The 16,222-nt window shown below is 45.9% G+C and overlaps 1 protein-coding gene across 2 annotated transcripts in view; it reads right to left on the minus strand.

Moving 5' to 3' along the window:
- Window positions 1-11,647, minus strand: part of DIP2A (disco interacting protein 2 homolog A) — a 78,369-nt gene extending 66,722 nt beyond the window's left edge. For both annotated transcript variants that reach the window (XM_066575718.1, XM_066575717.1), the window contains exon 1: window positions 11,340-11,647. In XM_066575718.1, coding sequence (XP_066431815.1) covers window positions 11,340-11,430 — 91 coding nt within the window. In that variant the 5' untranslated portion in view covers window positions 11,431-11,647. The remainder of the gene's footprint in view (window positions 1-11,339) is intronic.
- Window positions 11,648-16,222: the final 4,575 nt, after the last annotated feature.

Here is a 16,222-nt window from a genome sequence, read left to right on the forward strand (position 1 = left end):
TTTGGCTAAAAAATGAATACGTAACCCACGTAGATCTGAGATGGTCAGAACTAAGATCACATGACCCTCTGAGGGTGGTGGGCAAGGGTGGGAGGGGGGGGGGGGGGGGAGAAGAAAGAGGCCAGGAGTTTCAGACAGAAAAGGTACACTAACCAAAGTAACACTAGCTCACAGGGGGGAGCTACATAATGAATGAATTAAGTCACCGGAGTGGCCCTTTAAAGAGACGCCCAAGTAGTACTTTAATTATATACTTTTTTTGCTTTCCACTATGCATTGTATAGTAAAGCAGCCAGAATAATAGTACAAGCATAAACGACACGTTCCCTTAACTCCATACAAATTGTTACGAGGGGATGAAAGCCGTTTCCTGAATGGAGGGTAGAAGAATTACAACCTTCACACAGAAATGAGTTCTGATCCCCGGCTGACATGTTGGTGCAGGTGGAAGCAGAGGAGCGTGGGTGCTTAAATACAGACCGAAGTAAAAACCTAAATGCTTAAATACAGACCGAAGTAAAAACCTAAATTACAGTTAATGAAGTGGGTCATTCATCTGACAGCCGCAATAAAAGCTTCCGAGTCTGCAAGTATTATAGTGTCACGCACGCTGCGCTTATTTAACCTTCCCTTTACTAGAAGTGGATGGAACGTGGAAGGTGGGTTCACATGAACGTGCGGTAAAACGGCTATCGCTGCGCAGGGCGCCATTTTTCTTGGGGGGGGGGGGGGGGAGAGAAGAGGGTGTGTGTGTGGTTGGTCTTACGGGCACAGTGTATTAATTGCCGCACATGTACAGCGTTTTATTCACACCCAGGGGATATGGATGCAGCCACGCAATATGCAGTGAAACAGAACACGCTGCGCTTTTTTTTTTTTTTTTTTTTAAACACGCATTCAGATGAAGTTAATTTTCATTCCGTTGAAAAAACGGAAGGGAGAAAAGGAATTATGAGAGAATTATAACGCAGGTGTGAACCCACCTTCAGACAAGGACTGCCATAGAAAAAGACATGTATACTGGGCTGTATGTAACACAGCTGTACTGAAGAGTGTAGTGGACTGAGCTTTACCCCAGCGGGGGCCGGACCTCTACCAGCCAAAAGTAATCAAAAAAGTGCATGGTCTAAAAATCATCAAAACCGAGCGACCACTAAACGTGCCTAGTCAGCATGAAGTATGGACAGCGATGGTACCAACGGAAATCAATCCTTTGGGGAAGCCCCACAGGGGCTGCTGAAGACAAGACCAACTGAAGCTGTTGAGGAGTCTGTGCCGGGGGGCATATATCTATATTACACTCAAGTTTGGCACTAACCACCAATGAGGCTGCTGGAATTGTGAATCAGAACCAAATGAGGCTGCTGGAATTGTGAATCAGAACCAAATGAGGCTGCTGGAATTGTGAATCAGAACCAAATGAGGCTGCTGGAATTGTGAATCAGAACCAAATGAGGCTGCTGGAATTGTGAATCAGAACCAAATGAGGCTGCTGGAATTGTGAATCAGAACCAAATGAGGCTGCTGGAATTGTGAATCAGAACCAAATGAGGCTGCTGGAATTGTGAATCAGAACCAAATGAGGCTGCTGGAATTGTGAATCAGAACCAAATGAGGCTGCTGGAATTGTGAATCAGAACCAAATGAGGCTGCTGGAATTGTGAATCAGAACCAAATGAGGCTGCTGGAATTGTGAATCAGAACCAAATGAGGCTGCTGGAATTGTGAATCAGAACCAAATGAGGCTGCTGGAATTGTGAATCAGAACCAAATGAGGCTGCTGGAATTGTGAATCAGAACCAAATGAGGCTGCTGGAATTGTGAATCAGAACCAAATGAGGCTGCTGGAATTGTGAATCAGAACCAAATGAGGCTGCTGGAATTGTGAATCAGAACCAAATGAGGCTGCTGGAATTGTGAATCAGAACCAAATGAGGCTGCTGGAATTGTGAATCAGAACCAAATGAGGCTGCTGGAATTGTGAATCAGAACCAAATGAGGCTGCTGGAATTGTGAATCAGAACCAAATGAGGCTGCTGGAATTGTGAATCAGAACCAAATGAGGCTGCTGGAATTGTGAATCAGAACCAAATGAGGCTGCTGGAATTGTGAATCAGAACCAAATGAGGCTGCTGGAATTGTGAATCAGAACCAAATGAGGCTGCTGGAATTGTGAATCAGAACCAAATGAGGCTGCTGGAATTGTGAATCAGAACCAAATGAGGCTGCTGGAATTGTGAATCAGAACCAAATGAGGCTGCTGGAATTGTGAATCAGAACCAAATGAGGTTGCTGGAATTGTGAATCAGAACCAAATGAGGTTGCTGGAATTGTGAATCAGAACCAAATGAGGTTGCTGGAATTGTGAATCAGAACCAAATGAGGTTGCTGGAATCGTGAATCAGAACCAAATGAGGTTGCTGGAATCGTGAATCAGAACCAAATGAGGTTGCTGGAATCGTGAATCAGAACCAAATGAGGTTGCTGGAATCGTGAATCAGAACCAAATGAGGTTGCTGGAATCGTGAATCAGAACCAAATGAGGTTGCTGGAATCGTGAATCAGAACCAAATGAGGTTGCTGGAATCGTGAATCAGAACCAAATGAGGTTGCTGGAATCGTGAATCAGAACCAAAGGAGGTTGCTGGAATTGTGAATCAGAACCAAATGAGGTTGCTGGAATTGTGAATCAGAACCAAATGAGGTTGCTGGAATTGTGAATCAGAACCAAATGAGGTTGCTGGAATTGTGAATCAGAACCAAATGAGGTTGCTGGAATTGTGAATCAGAACCAAATGAGGTTGCTGGAATTGTGAATCAGAACCAAATGAGGTTGCTGGAATTGTGAATCAGAACCAATCAGGTTGCTGGAATTGTGAATCAGAACCAATGCGGTTGCTGGAATTGCTCCATAGTGCCGAACTCGGGTGTAGTATAGATATATGTGTGCCGGGGTGCTCGGACAGCACCGTGTACTCCGAGGTGAGTGATGTAGCTACTAAAAGCAGCTGCGGATAAGCAGCTCATTCCTGGTCAAAATCCGCACTTGCGTTGTGGATTTTGATGCAGGTTTTTATGCGCACACGCTGCTAAATTTTCTACTCCGTGCAAACGTACCCTTACACCACTGTCCAACATTTTCTATTTCCAGTCACATGTCAAACCTGCGTTAATATGGAACCAATATGGGAGACGAAGAACTTATTTCAAAAAGACCCTTGATGTAAAAAAACAAAAACAAAACAAAAAAAAAAAACCATCACATTGTATGTCAAGGAGTTCTCAGTAACCCGCTACCCAACAGAAGTGGCCCTAAACAGCCCAACAATCTCTGCGCATATTTCCGCTGTTCTTTTTTCGTTAGGTTAAAAGTTCTTCATTTCTGTTCATGTAACAGAATGTAACGTCCGTCCACTAGAGAGCAGGCCGGGCCCAAAGTCACTCCCAAATACTGGGAAGAAAGTCCTTAGAACATAAGAAAGTTCTAAGTGGGAGGACTATCCCGCAGCCCAGCTCATCACCCGCCCAGACACAACATGGGAAACATTTAGGACTTCTCTAAGAGGAAATAAATGGCCGTTGCTTCAGCAGATGTGAGCCCTCATTGTCTAAACCGTGCAAGAAAAAATATAGATGCCAATTGACTGCTACGGCCTTACGCTAGCCTCTTCCTTTACACCGCTATTACACAAATAGCCCCCGTTATTGAGGGTAATAGAAGGATTTGGAATTTCCTTCCTGATCTTCTATGAATGATGGTTGCAACAAAGAACTTCATTTTTGTTAAGGGATGGGCTGAAGCCCCTGGTCTGTCCAGCCGACGAGACAATGAAGAAAGAACGAACTTCATACTTCTTCTACAAGGCCAAGAGGTCATGCATGTGATAAACCTGCTGGAGGAGGAGGACTGATCGAGAACTGATTAAAGACAATGACTCAAGTATAACCGGGATTTGCTTGCAACATTAAAAAAAAAAAAGTGTATTTTTTTTTCTCTAGATGCAATTTTTTGCCAGTTCATCCCCAAATTCTTTAATCCCTTACGGACCCCCCAACCCCATTTTTGGTTCCTCAATAAATCATAACTTCAGCATAGCTGTTACTGCAGGTTACATGATGCAGCAGATGATCGCTAGTATGTAGATGAACAATCGTTAAAACGATCGTTAGTCTTCTGACGGATTGCCTACACCAGCAGCAGTCTCCGCTTATACTAGAAAACGTGCTGCCGACATATCCGCCTAGGGTTAGAGATATCATGCGGGTAGACGGGATTAAATCATTACTTGAGCTCTTAGGAGACGGGGGTTTTATGATAGGCGCTTGGTTTCAATATTTACAGCCATTTTCTTTTTTTTTTTTTTTTTTTTTTACAAAGCCTCTGCTTATCCACGATGCTGACTGTTCAGTCCACACGTTTCGAGGAACTATGTGCCTCCACTCGGGGAGAGAGATTTCTGTGATTTATGGTTTCTTGGCAGCCAAGGAGTTACTGAAACAGGAGATATGGTTTAGGGTGCAATGGGGGAGTAAACCGGGAGTGTTCAATCCCCCTATCTAAGGGGGATTGGTCCGGGTCTCTGTGTCGGGCAGACACCAGGAGTTGAATTATAAACTCCTGGCAAGGTGGTATTATACTCCTGCCCGCCTCACCAGGATTCACCATGGGTCGTCTGACAGGTGTTGGAGATGCCGTGATGAGATGGGCACATCTGGTGGTCTTACCCGGCGATAATGGGTCTATGGAGGGAGATCGGGACACTGTATAAGTGGCTGAGGGGGAGATCAGTGGAATTAACACCAGAGATTATTCTTTTCTCAATTTTTCCAGACTCATATGCAGATAACAAAAAGGACATCCTATGTTTTTTCGTCCTGGTATGAGAGCTGCGATCCCTCGATCCTGGAAATCTCAGGTCCCACCCACATGTACCAGCTGGATGTTAATTATGGACGAGATTAACACTTTCCAATCCAATTTGTATCCTGGTTTTCCTAGGGGGCTTACTCTTTTTCTTCTGTTATACAATGGTGCTATCTGCTGGCTAAAGCCAGTACTGCATGAGGTGACACGTTTGATAGGCTCTGACAGTAGAGAGGCTGGCAATATACAGTAAGAGAACCCCGACGGACGTCTTCCAACATCGGAGCTGTACAGCCTTAAATCATAATGTCTTCACAGGTCAGACAGTGGATTGGAAAGTGTTAACCATATGGAGGAACTCAGAGCCAAGGACGAATTTAACTGGGGGTGGGGGTCTATAATATGACATGGGAGGTCTGGAAAGAATTCTGAGGATCCCCAAGGTGTGAGGGGGGGCTTGTGGTTGGGACAGTCCCAATATAGAAGATGGTAGGAAGGACAGATCTCTAAAAGACCTGAAGGGTGAGAGGTAACAGAACTAGAAGCAGATTATAGATTAGACTTAAATCAACGGAGCCTGGCGTGAGACGTGAGGACGGAGACTTCCCTCTTGTTTTTCTCTCCACCCCCTTTTTGTTTTCTTTTTCCGCTTTTTTCTTTCTCTCTACTTATTCTTGCAAATATAGAAATACTGGCTGATAAAAGAAACCCTTATAGATGGGCATTTGGTGCTCGGTAGAGCCTTGGCAGACACCACTCGGTCCTCTTACGAGGTTGGGGCAATACAGAACACCAAAAGACTCTGGCGATGGATTGATTTATATCCATGTCTAGAATATTAACAATGAAGAGGTTAACCTGAGAGGGGCAATGATTGTCATGTGGTCATTTCTGGTTATAGAGGTCAGTATTTATTATCTTTTCATTATTTATCTTATAACACTCTAAGTATGTTTCGTGTTACTTATTTTTATACAAGTCTGAATGATGTAATTTGTAAACATTTATTAAAGAAGATACTTCTATAAGAACATGGCCGATTGGGGGCTAAATGCAGGAAGAGTGTTGACATTTTGCACTTCATAAAAGGGGCGGTCAATGGACATAAAGCATTTCACCGTTATGAACTGTCAGTGAGGCCGGCCTCACAGGGGTGTAAGCCTGAGCGCCGAAAATTAAGACCAAAAAATCTGCCAGAAAATATTGAGTATCACACGCCTCGCATTCCTGCATCGAAAATTGACAGCGAAGTCATTTAAATAGTTATCACCACCGACCTCAATACAAGAGGCCGAGTCTATGAAACAGCTAACTGCAGAAGTATTCCCCTACCAATAACCAGGATAAACTACTTTAACTGTCCGCAACCCAAAATAGCCGACTGTTAATACATTTACTGACAGGTAATCTATCAGTCATATTGCGCCTTTCAGCGAGACATATGCATCCATTACAACGATGATAATAATGCCTGAAGGGTCTATTATTACACACAACTTTCCTACACGGTGTCCTTACTTTTCCATTCAGGTTCATTGTGTATCATCTTCAGTGGGCGGGAGGTTCAGCAGTGCCAGATGTTACATTGTAGCGATTCTTTAAAGAAACAACTTGCATTATGTCCCATTCCTTGGAGGTTTGGCGCACTTTTTTGAATAGCAGCATAAAAAAAGGAAGTGTGAAAGTCTTTCCATAGAAGTAAATGAACATTTCCTTGGACTGAATATATTTTACATGTTTTGGTGCATTTTTATGCGGCGCGGCTCCGTGGCACTTCTCGGGACGCAGGTTCCATACAACATGAAGGTTAAGGAGCAATTGCTCATGTTCTTGTCCGGCCCGACATCACTCATACATATCGCAATACGAATACTACTGCTATAATATGGGATTGTAGTCAGACTTTCTGCAGGCAAGGAGTCTGCGTGGCACTGTACATATGGCGCTGACCAGGTTTCATCGGACGCTGTATGAGAGGAGATGTTCTTCTGCACAACCGATGCTTCCAGGAGAATTCCGCCGCACATTTGGAATCCAATGGAGCATGCCAAATTTTATTTAGGCTTGAGTCACACAAACGTATTCGCACGCGTTTTTGCACATGCAACATGCAGAGAATTGAACCCATTAATTTCAATGGGTTCGTTCCCATTTTTGTATTTTGCACATGTGTTTTACAAGCATGAATAAATAAATAGGACCTGCTCTATTTTTGTATATTTGCACACCAAGGGTCTTCACAGAAGTCTATGAAGGGGCGCAATTCCATGAAAAGAATAAAAAAAACGAACATCTGCCCTCATTAAGCCTTTTAAGTTGGAGCATAATAGTGTTCTGCTCACCCCCCCCCCCCCCAAAAAAACTACCCTGCGTGCCAAAAAAACAAAACAAAAAACAGTAAGATGTGCCAATAGAAGTGCAATAAAAAGCCTCGTTCATAGCGCAAATATGTTGTGCTGAAGCATGCACATACGCTTGTGTGAGGCCGCCCTAAATACGAAACCTACAGGAGGTTGAAGTCATAGACCAGAGCTACAATATGGCCAAGTGCACGACACCTAAAGTGTAATTTAGGCATTAGATCTATCTTAACGACTGCCAACGTTAAGGATGAATATACACGGCGGACTTGAATTGCGCAATTCAAGGCGGGCGACCGCCTCTGGATTCCGCAGCAAATACCGCCCATAGTATGCTATGCAAACTTTTATCCTTCATGCATCACAGAAGGAGAAATAAAAAATTAAAAACAATCACAAAAAACGGCCATTACTTACTGACTGAGGAGTGCATATAGATGCATCCTCCTCTCACCATGCAGGTAGCTGACTACCAAATGGAGGAGCCAATAACACCTGTGAGGGCACCGATAAAACAACCACTCACACTGCCTCCTGATAATGAGGGGGGTGGATGCTTGGTGTTCAAGCATCCACCCCCCTCATTACCAGGAGGCAGTGTGAGTGGCTGTCTCATCGGTGTCCTGCACAGGTGTAATTTGCTCCCTCATTTAGTAGTCAGCTACCTGCATGGTGAGAGGAGGACGCATCTATATGCACTCCTCAGTCAGTAAGTAACGGCCATTTTTTGTGATTGTTTTTAATCCTTCATGCACACGAGCGGAAACCAATTGTGGTTTCCACTCGCGGATGAAGAAAAAAAAATTATAAAAATAATAATCGCAGAATGCTCCATTTTCCTGTGGATTCCGCATGGAAGTTTTCCATTGAAGTCAATGGATGCAGTCCAACCCATGACCCTACCGCAATTGACATTGCAGACTGGCCACGGATTCCGTGGGAATAGAAGGAGTTAAAAAAGAATCAAAGAAAAAAAAAAAAAAAACCCATACTGTGCACGTACGAGCCACAGTACAGAAAGAAGAGAAAGAAAGCAGGTACGCATCCGCTGCAGGATGCCTGCGGCCTGAGGTGGCTTTACACTGGATCACTATTGTCTGAATAGAGCAAACGCTAGCAACAGTTGTTGCGTGTAAACATGGCCACCAACCGGGCGACGAGCAAGAAATTCTTCAGTAGTCTTTAGTAGCTTTGCTTCAGCTCATCTTAATACGGTCACTACATCAACAGGTAGCCGCCGTCGCTCAACAACTAGCCAACAACTTTGCAGGGAGGTGAGCGCTTGTTCGGCGTGTGCCTCATACTAACCGTGGACTGACCCCCAACCTATTTTTTTTTTTTAAATGAACCTTTTTCCACTTAATGCTAACCACTTCGCAAAACCACAAGTGTGTGTGAGTAACAATCGTGTGTCAGCGCTCGCGTGGGTTGCGACTAACATGGGTCAGGCAAGTTGCACAGAGTAAAGGTAGAACAGTCCGCAGCCGCCTGTCCCACCGCGCCAACTACACAAATAAAGGGCGTTGTAGATCTATGGAGGTCACCAAGCTGAGCGCTGAACAAGGGGCTGTTTGATGGCTCGCCGGCATATCGGTAAAGACGAGACGAGCGGCACAATCATTTTCATCTGGACCACTCGTTATAGAAAACTACACAACCAAACATTTCCCATTGCAAATCAATCATATTGACCCTTTATTTTAAAAATTTTTTTAATGCATCACAACCAACGGAAATCTGCCCGGTCTGTTGAAGAACTAGCTGAGAAAAAAAAAAAAAAAAAAAAAATCACACAAAGCCACATTATACACATAATCGGGAAGCCGAAAACTCAAGGAGTTAGAACTGTATAACTCCTCAATGGTCACCTTCACCCTAGTACTGCATGCACCATCTGACCAAAAGTAACTGGACACCTGAGCAAGAATCCAGAGCAGTATTTATTTCTCTACGGTAATATTTAGGCTAGGGTCACACAGGGCGGATTTGTTGCGGTTTTGCTGCGGTTTTTCTGTTGCGGTTTTGCCGCAGAAGAACTGCTTCTGCGGCAAAACCGCTTCAAAGGTTCATTTGGGCTTGCGGATTTTGCTGCGGATTTTCGTGCGGAAAAATCCGCAAGCGTTTTTTTTCCGCAGCGCTTTTTTACTTTTGTCGCGTATTTGTCGCGTATTTGGTGCGGTTTTGGCTGCGTCCATAGAGGTCTATGGACAAAAAAGCGCTGCGGAAACGACCAAAGAATGAACATGCTGCATCTTTTAAAACCGCGCCGCAGTTGCATTTCCGCACTGCGGCTGTGCGGAAAAAATCCGTCCTGTGAGAACAGCTTTTTGGCAAATCTCATTTGTGCTGCATTGCACTGCAAACGCAGCGGTTTTGCCGCAGTGCGGATATGCAACGGCAATCCGCGGCAAAACAGCAGCAAATCCGCCCTGTGTGACCCCAGCCTTAGTGGGGCTCCTTTGGTCCTAATGACTTCAAGATCTGATACACTTAAGCTGGTATTTCCCTTCGTTCATCCTGCGAACGTCTGGCGAGTTCTCTCAAAGAAGATGACACTGTTCATATTTCCTGACCTCACATTCCAGTTCATCCCAAAGACGTTCAGTAGGTTCAAGTCTGGACTTTGTGCAGCCAGACCAATTGTGGAACATCCATATCCTCAAACCAAAGTACAACAGTGTTGGATTTGTGACGAGGCGCGTTGCCTTGTTGGAAGTATGGCCGACCATTTCCAGAGTATTATCACATTGTCGGCAGCACGTTATTGTCTAGAATGACAAGGTACACCTCCGTCCTCGTGGTTCTTCTTACTACAACCAATGGACCCAGACTGTTATAAAACCTCCGCCGTACTTACCTGTTGGCACACCATTCAGGCTATATTCACACAGGTGAGAGCGATTACCATCGGTAAAAAAAAAAAAAAAAAAAAATTTAAAAAAAATTTACCATTTTCCGTGCTATTTTCACGTGTTTTCTTCAGCTCTCACATCCTGGTTATTATCGCACTCACATGAATAATTGAATGCATGTCTGATGCATTTTTTAAAAATCCCATAGAAAATAAGTCGATTCTTGTAGAATCACACAAAAATGGGACATGCAGCGATTTTTTCTAACTCACTCATCGGTCAGAGAGAAAATTTGCTCGTGTGAATTAACCCATTCAAACAAATGGCTTCCCTTTCCCCTGCGAGTCATCTCCATCTACGAATCGGACAGAGCTCGCAGATGAAAGTCACCCAGCATCCTCCACTCCCGGATACGGCCTTCTGATCATGGAGTAGTGAGATTCGTTGCTCCATCGCTCAACAGCCCAATGACGACGCTTCTTGCGCCAGACGAGCCAATGGATCTCCTTTGAGAGAGCTCACCAGACATTTGCAGGATGAATGAAGGGAAATACCAGCAGACGTGTATCAGACATTAGTAGAAAGTATGCCATGGAGAGTAAGGCTGCCTGTCCACGGGTGTTGCGGTATCCCGCAGTGGATCTCCGCCGCCCGGGAGCGGGGAACGCAATTCAAAAACTCCCACGGACAGGCAGCCTAATCGATGTCATGAGCTCCACTAATACTACTTCTGATTGCTCAGGTGTTCACTTACTTTTGGAAGGGTAGAGTAAAGGCTAGGCCAAATGAAAAAAGATGGTGTGCCGCCTGCGGATCGCGTATGAGCAGCGCCTGTACAGGCTGGACACATGACAACTGCGGATCGCGGTAGGGTCGGGTCTTGAGTATTACATCAGCGCTGTCGGTCCATTCGCCTCATACCTGAGAATCACCATACCTGCGAGATATTGCATTTGGCTATTACAGGCGACTCTATTTTCCCGCTCCGTCGTTAAAAATACCGATTATCTTTATTTATTGCGTAAAAAAAATAAAATAATCAGAGCGATTGGCACCATGGAATCAGAGGACAGCGGCGGCAAGGGGCAACCTTTACCTGGGCAGCTCATGCCACCCTGTGCCTATAGTTCTAGCATATGGGACATTGATGTCAAGCAGCCGTGCAGAACTACAAGTCCCAGCATGCCCCTGCAAGCGAGCAGGCTGAAGGCATGATGGGACTTGTAGTCCGGCAGCACAGATGAGCCGGCTTCCTGCTCCTACCTTCAGATAACTCCAGCTCCAGCTCCGCCAGGCTCTCCCGGATCTCCACGGGCAGAGACTCCAGGAGTGCACATCCCCCTCTCTCCGCCATCCTGCTGTCATATGCCCATCCCCGGAGTCCAGACCGTGCAGCGTCCACCGGCCGCGGCCTCTGCCCTCAGCCCCGAGCAGCTCTATCAGGCTGGATTGCCTGCTCTTCTCCTCTCCCTGCTTCCTGCTCTGCCAGCCCGGACTACTCAGGCCTCTCCTCTCTCTTCCTCCGCTCCCATCCCCATAGGACCGGCCTGGTTGGCGGGGGCGCGCTTGGGAGCGGCCCGGGCACGCGCACAAGGGGAGAGGAAAAAAAAAGAGGGGCGTGATTGTTATGGGAGCTGAGAATCTGCCTAGTAACAGCAAGGGGCGGGGCACTGTACACGTCACCGGAGCTCATTGATAACTGCGGCTGGGCACGCCCACTGCGCGCGTTCTCGCGTACAAGCCGGCATTCTGGTTGCCACCCATTTAGTCGCTCATTGGTTACAACGTAAGTCGCCATTATCTGATTGGATGAACAAAGGCACGCCCACACACGTGCTGAGCATAGACTCTAGCGGCGCGCCAGCCGAATGTGAACATGTGTGTATCCTGAACAGACGGTGTGAAGCTTCCAGTGCTGCTGTAGTCGGTGCTGGGTTTGCACTCGGCTTGTAGGCATGAAATGCCATTTACTAGATACTGATCAGCATATCTAAATGTCACCGACATCCAGGGTGGGCCACGCTTTAACCCTTTCCAATCCACTGTCTGATGTCTTAAGACATGATTTAAGGCTGTACAGCTTCGATGTTTGAAGACGTCCGTCGGGGTTCTCTTACTGTATATTGCCAGCCTCTCTGCTGTCGGAGCCTATCCAACTTGTCACCTCATGCAGTACTGGCTTTAGCCAGCATATAGCGCCCTTGTATAACGGCAGAAAAAGAGTAAGCCCCCTAGGAAAACCAGGATACAAATTGGATTGGAAAGGGTTAAGTTGGCTGCATACAGGCATAAGCACAATTTTTGGGGGCTAGGAACTTAGCTTTTTTTTTTGCGCACATATCCACATATTTCTTACTGCATTTTTTTCTGCCCGCATGGCATGTTCATTTGCACGAGGCAGACAAACGCGCTAATTGAAATGGCTAATTAACTCTAGTCTTGTTAGTTCTCCAGGTGAATTATGCAGCGTTTCATGCATCCTCTTGCGTATTCCGCGTGCATTTGCGCACCGCTTCCCTATTTGCTTCTATGGGGGCCTTTGATGCATTTGGAACATGTTCTATCTTTTTTGCGCGGTCAAAAAGGCACACGCAAAATATGCTCATGTGAATGAACCCATTGAAATCACTGGATTCTAATCACTGGACTTTGCACGCAAATATGTCAGTGTGAAGGAGCCTTTAAAGGGATTGTCGTCTCAGAGGTCCACAGCAGATTCCAGCTGTGAGCTCGGCTGGCGACCCCGCGTATCGTATTTTCTTATATTGCGGATGACCGCGGCAGAAGACGCGAAAGCGCGCTATAATATGCATTTTTGTTAGCCATTAAAAGCTATCATATCTACAAGATTACAATCACACCATATGCAGGTTAAATCCACTCATGTAAACGAGCCCTTAGGGTTTATTTAGACGACCGTATATCGGCTCGGTTTTCACGCCGAGCCGATATATGGTGGCCTTGTCTGCAGGGATGAAGGGGGGGGGATGGAAGAGCCAGGAGCAGGAACTGAGCTCCTGCCCCCTCTCCACTATTTTCAATAGGAGGGGGCGAGATGGGGCGGAGCTAAGTCCTGGCACTTAGCTCCGCCCCTCCCATTGCAAATAGTGGCGAGGGGTGGGAGCTCAGTTCCTGCTCCTGGCTCTTCCATCCTCCCCCACCCCTGCAGACAAGGACACCGTATATCGGCTCCGCGTGAAAACGGAGCCGATATACGGTCGTCTAAATAAGCCCATAGGATGAGAATAATGTGAGCTTTGGCCCAGAGAACAGCTTCAATGGATGAAGTGACCGGCCAAGCACTCTTAAGGCCTAGCAGATAGTTCTGGACAGCTCTATTGGAGTTGGATGGTGGAGGCCATACAAACATCTGAGAAGCTTTCTAAGCAGACTCAAGTGAAAATCTTCAGTCTGCCCAAAAGTAGAGGAATAGGAAGCCTGGCATTACAGGCAAGTACTGTAACTTGTGGACGGGAGGGGGGGGGGGGGGGTTCTTAGCAGAGTTTTAAGTAGACCTGCTTTGTTCTATATGTTCTGTCAGCCAATGGAATAAAATTTTCATAGAAATCTAGGACATCTTCTGGATCCTCCTCTAGAAGCTCTGGAGCCTGGTTTTCTAGAAGATTGAAGGAAAGATGCCTCTTTGTTCTCATTGAGATTTTTCAAGACAACTTGGACCAAATAGAAAGGAGTGATGGAAGAGCAAAAACGCAAAATGGTCATCAGAAGAAATATTGCCCAACCACTGCTTCTTTCGGATGGCTTTATGAGCTAAATTGGAAAGCACCATAGATCTGGAGGAGAATTTCACAATATCCAGAAGCTGTTCACAGAGAAAGTCTACTGTCAACTTCATCAATGGAAGAGTATTCAGAATTTCCTTTCTAGGAACTTCTTCCTCAAGGTCTAGTATGAGTTGAGTCAGCCGGAGACGTAGAGCTTCTGGCCAAAAAAACGAAATTATCTTTTATGTCATTACAGAGCAGGGGCGTAAGTAAAGGCTCAGGGGCCCTGATGCAAAAGGTGAGCTGGGGCCCCCCCTCTATCTATATCTGTACCCGTACCCATACCTAAACCATGCTGCACAAAGACATAACTTGAAGCTTCTGGGTCCCAATGCAAAACTTGTAACAGGGCCTCCAACTATAATGCTTTATTCATAGTACTGGGCTCCCTACATGGAGAAGGGAGGCCTTATGGGCCCCCTAAGGCTCCCGGGCCTGGGTGCAACTGCATCCCCTGCACCCTCTATAGTTACCCCCCTGTTACAGAGGAGGAGTATGTCTGACAGTTTCAACGACTGCCAGATCCATTTTAGATGGAGTGTCCCAATTCAAAGAGCTTTTAGAGTCAAGCCTGTATGTAGTCTTACTCTCAGCACCAGGATCACCCTTTTTCAACCAGTCGTGGACAAAAGGATGAGAGGGCAAGAATTTAACCCTTTCCAATCCATTGTCTGACGTCTAAAGACATTATGATTTAAGGCTGTACAGCTCTGATGTTGGAAGACGGCCGTCGGGGTTCTCTTACTGTATATTGCCAGCCTCTTTGCTGTCGAAGCCTATCCAACGTGTCACCTCATGCAGTACTGGATTTAGCCAGCAGATAGCGCCAATGTATAACGTCAGAAAAAGAGTAAGCCCCCTAGGAAAACCAGGATACAAATTGGATTGGAAAGGGTTAACAAAAGGAAAAAGCAAAGTTGATGCTTTTTAGATTTATGGGAAACGTTCTTATGAGTTTCTTCCATTTTTTAAACCTATTTAATCTGGTTCGAAGCTTTGGTGCACATTTATCAAGAAAGACTTGCTGTGGGACACGTTTATTAACCAATTGTGCTAGATATTAGAGCAATATGCACCATGCATGCCGGTTTTTAAAAGTGGAGTGAAAAGTAGGCAAGGCTTGCCGCTTTGCCAGGATTTAGTCATTCATGAAATACAATTATTGTTAAAAAGTTGCTAAATGTTTGCGCAACATCACTGCGGTAGATGGCTGTTGTAAAAATTGTAGAAACATTTCTAGACTTCTTTAAAACTGCAACAAATGTGTCAGTATTGTACAATATTGATACATTTGTTGCAAATAATGGTAACATTGTATCCAGGAAAACGGACTTCAGAAACTCTGCACATGATAAAGGATGGTTTCACATCTGCAGCAGGGATTCTGCTTTCCTGCTCCATTTTGGGGAGTAGGAAAAGAGAATCCCCACGGCTGACGAAACCAAACAGTGTTGAGCGGACCCTATTAACTATAATGGGGTCCGCCTGCTTTTACCCAGCTGCCTGGTTCCTTGACAGAAGAAAAAGTGCTGCATGTAATGGTAACAAAGCACTTTCAAATACAGAAATAAAGAGCAGCAGTCTGCAGGAGGCCAATGAGACCATGGCACAAGACAGAGCATCCGCTTGCCCCCCCCCCCCCTCCCCTCCAGTTCCTGATTGGCTGCACGACTCGCTCCAGTCCTTGGCCTTTCAGGTCCTAGCACTAAACCTCCTAGTCTCTCTTCTCCGCTTCTGGGTCACTGGTGATTTGCTGCTCCCGTCGTCGGCCTCTTGGGTCCTGTTAATCCGCTGACAGCTCGCTCCCATCATCTGGCTCTTGGGTCCTGGCACTCCCACCCCCGCGCGTCTCCCTTCTTTGCTCATGGCTCGCTCGGTGGGGATGCTCTCTCTGCATGGCTGGATGGAGTGGCCTGGCATCGGTAACAGTTTGGCGGCGGGGAAGGCTGCAGGGGAGTTGAGATTACACGGCCATCAAGCTCCTAGCAGCATGGGGAATGAGTTATGGCTGGCATGGAGGGTTAGGGTTAGGATTTGTTTCACTGTTAGTCTTACATGATTAGCTGTACATGCTTCCATTCCGCCCCACTCTCACATCGAAGTATTTACACCTAATAATGTAAGTCTAACACTGAAACTAACCCTCCATGCAAGCCATAACTCATTCCCCATGCTGCTAGGACCTTGCTGCAGCAACCAATAGGTTGTTTGTGGGCGTTCACTGGGCGGATACAGGCCATCACTCGGTTTCCACACTTATTCTGGTAGTGGAGACAAGATATAATTGTACCGTTTTTAGGATAGTCAGACCCTCATGATCTATCAGTTTTCATCCATCCCATCTAGTTTCCAGAATAACCT

The sequence above is a fragment of the Eleutherodactylus coqui genome, chromosome 8, assembly GCF_035609145.1.
Source record: "Eleutherodactylus coqui strain aEleCoq1 chromosome 8, aEleCoq1.hap1, whole genome shotgun sequence".
In the NCBI taxonomy this organism is placed as follows: Eukaryota; Metazoa; Chordata; class Amphibia; order Anura; family Eleutherodactylidae; genus Eleutherodactylus; species Eleutherodactylus coqui.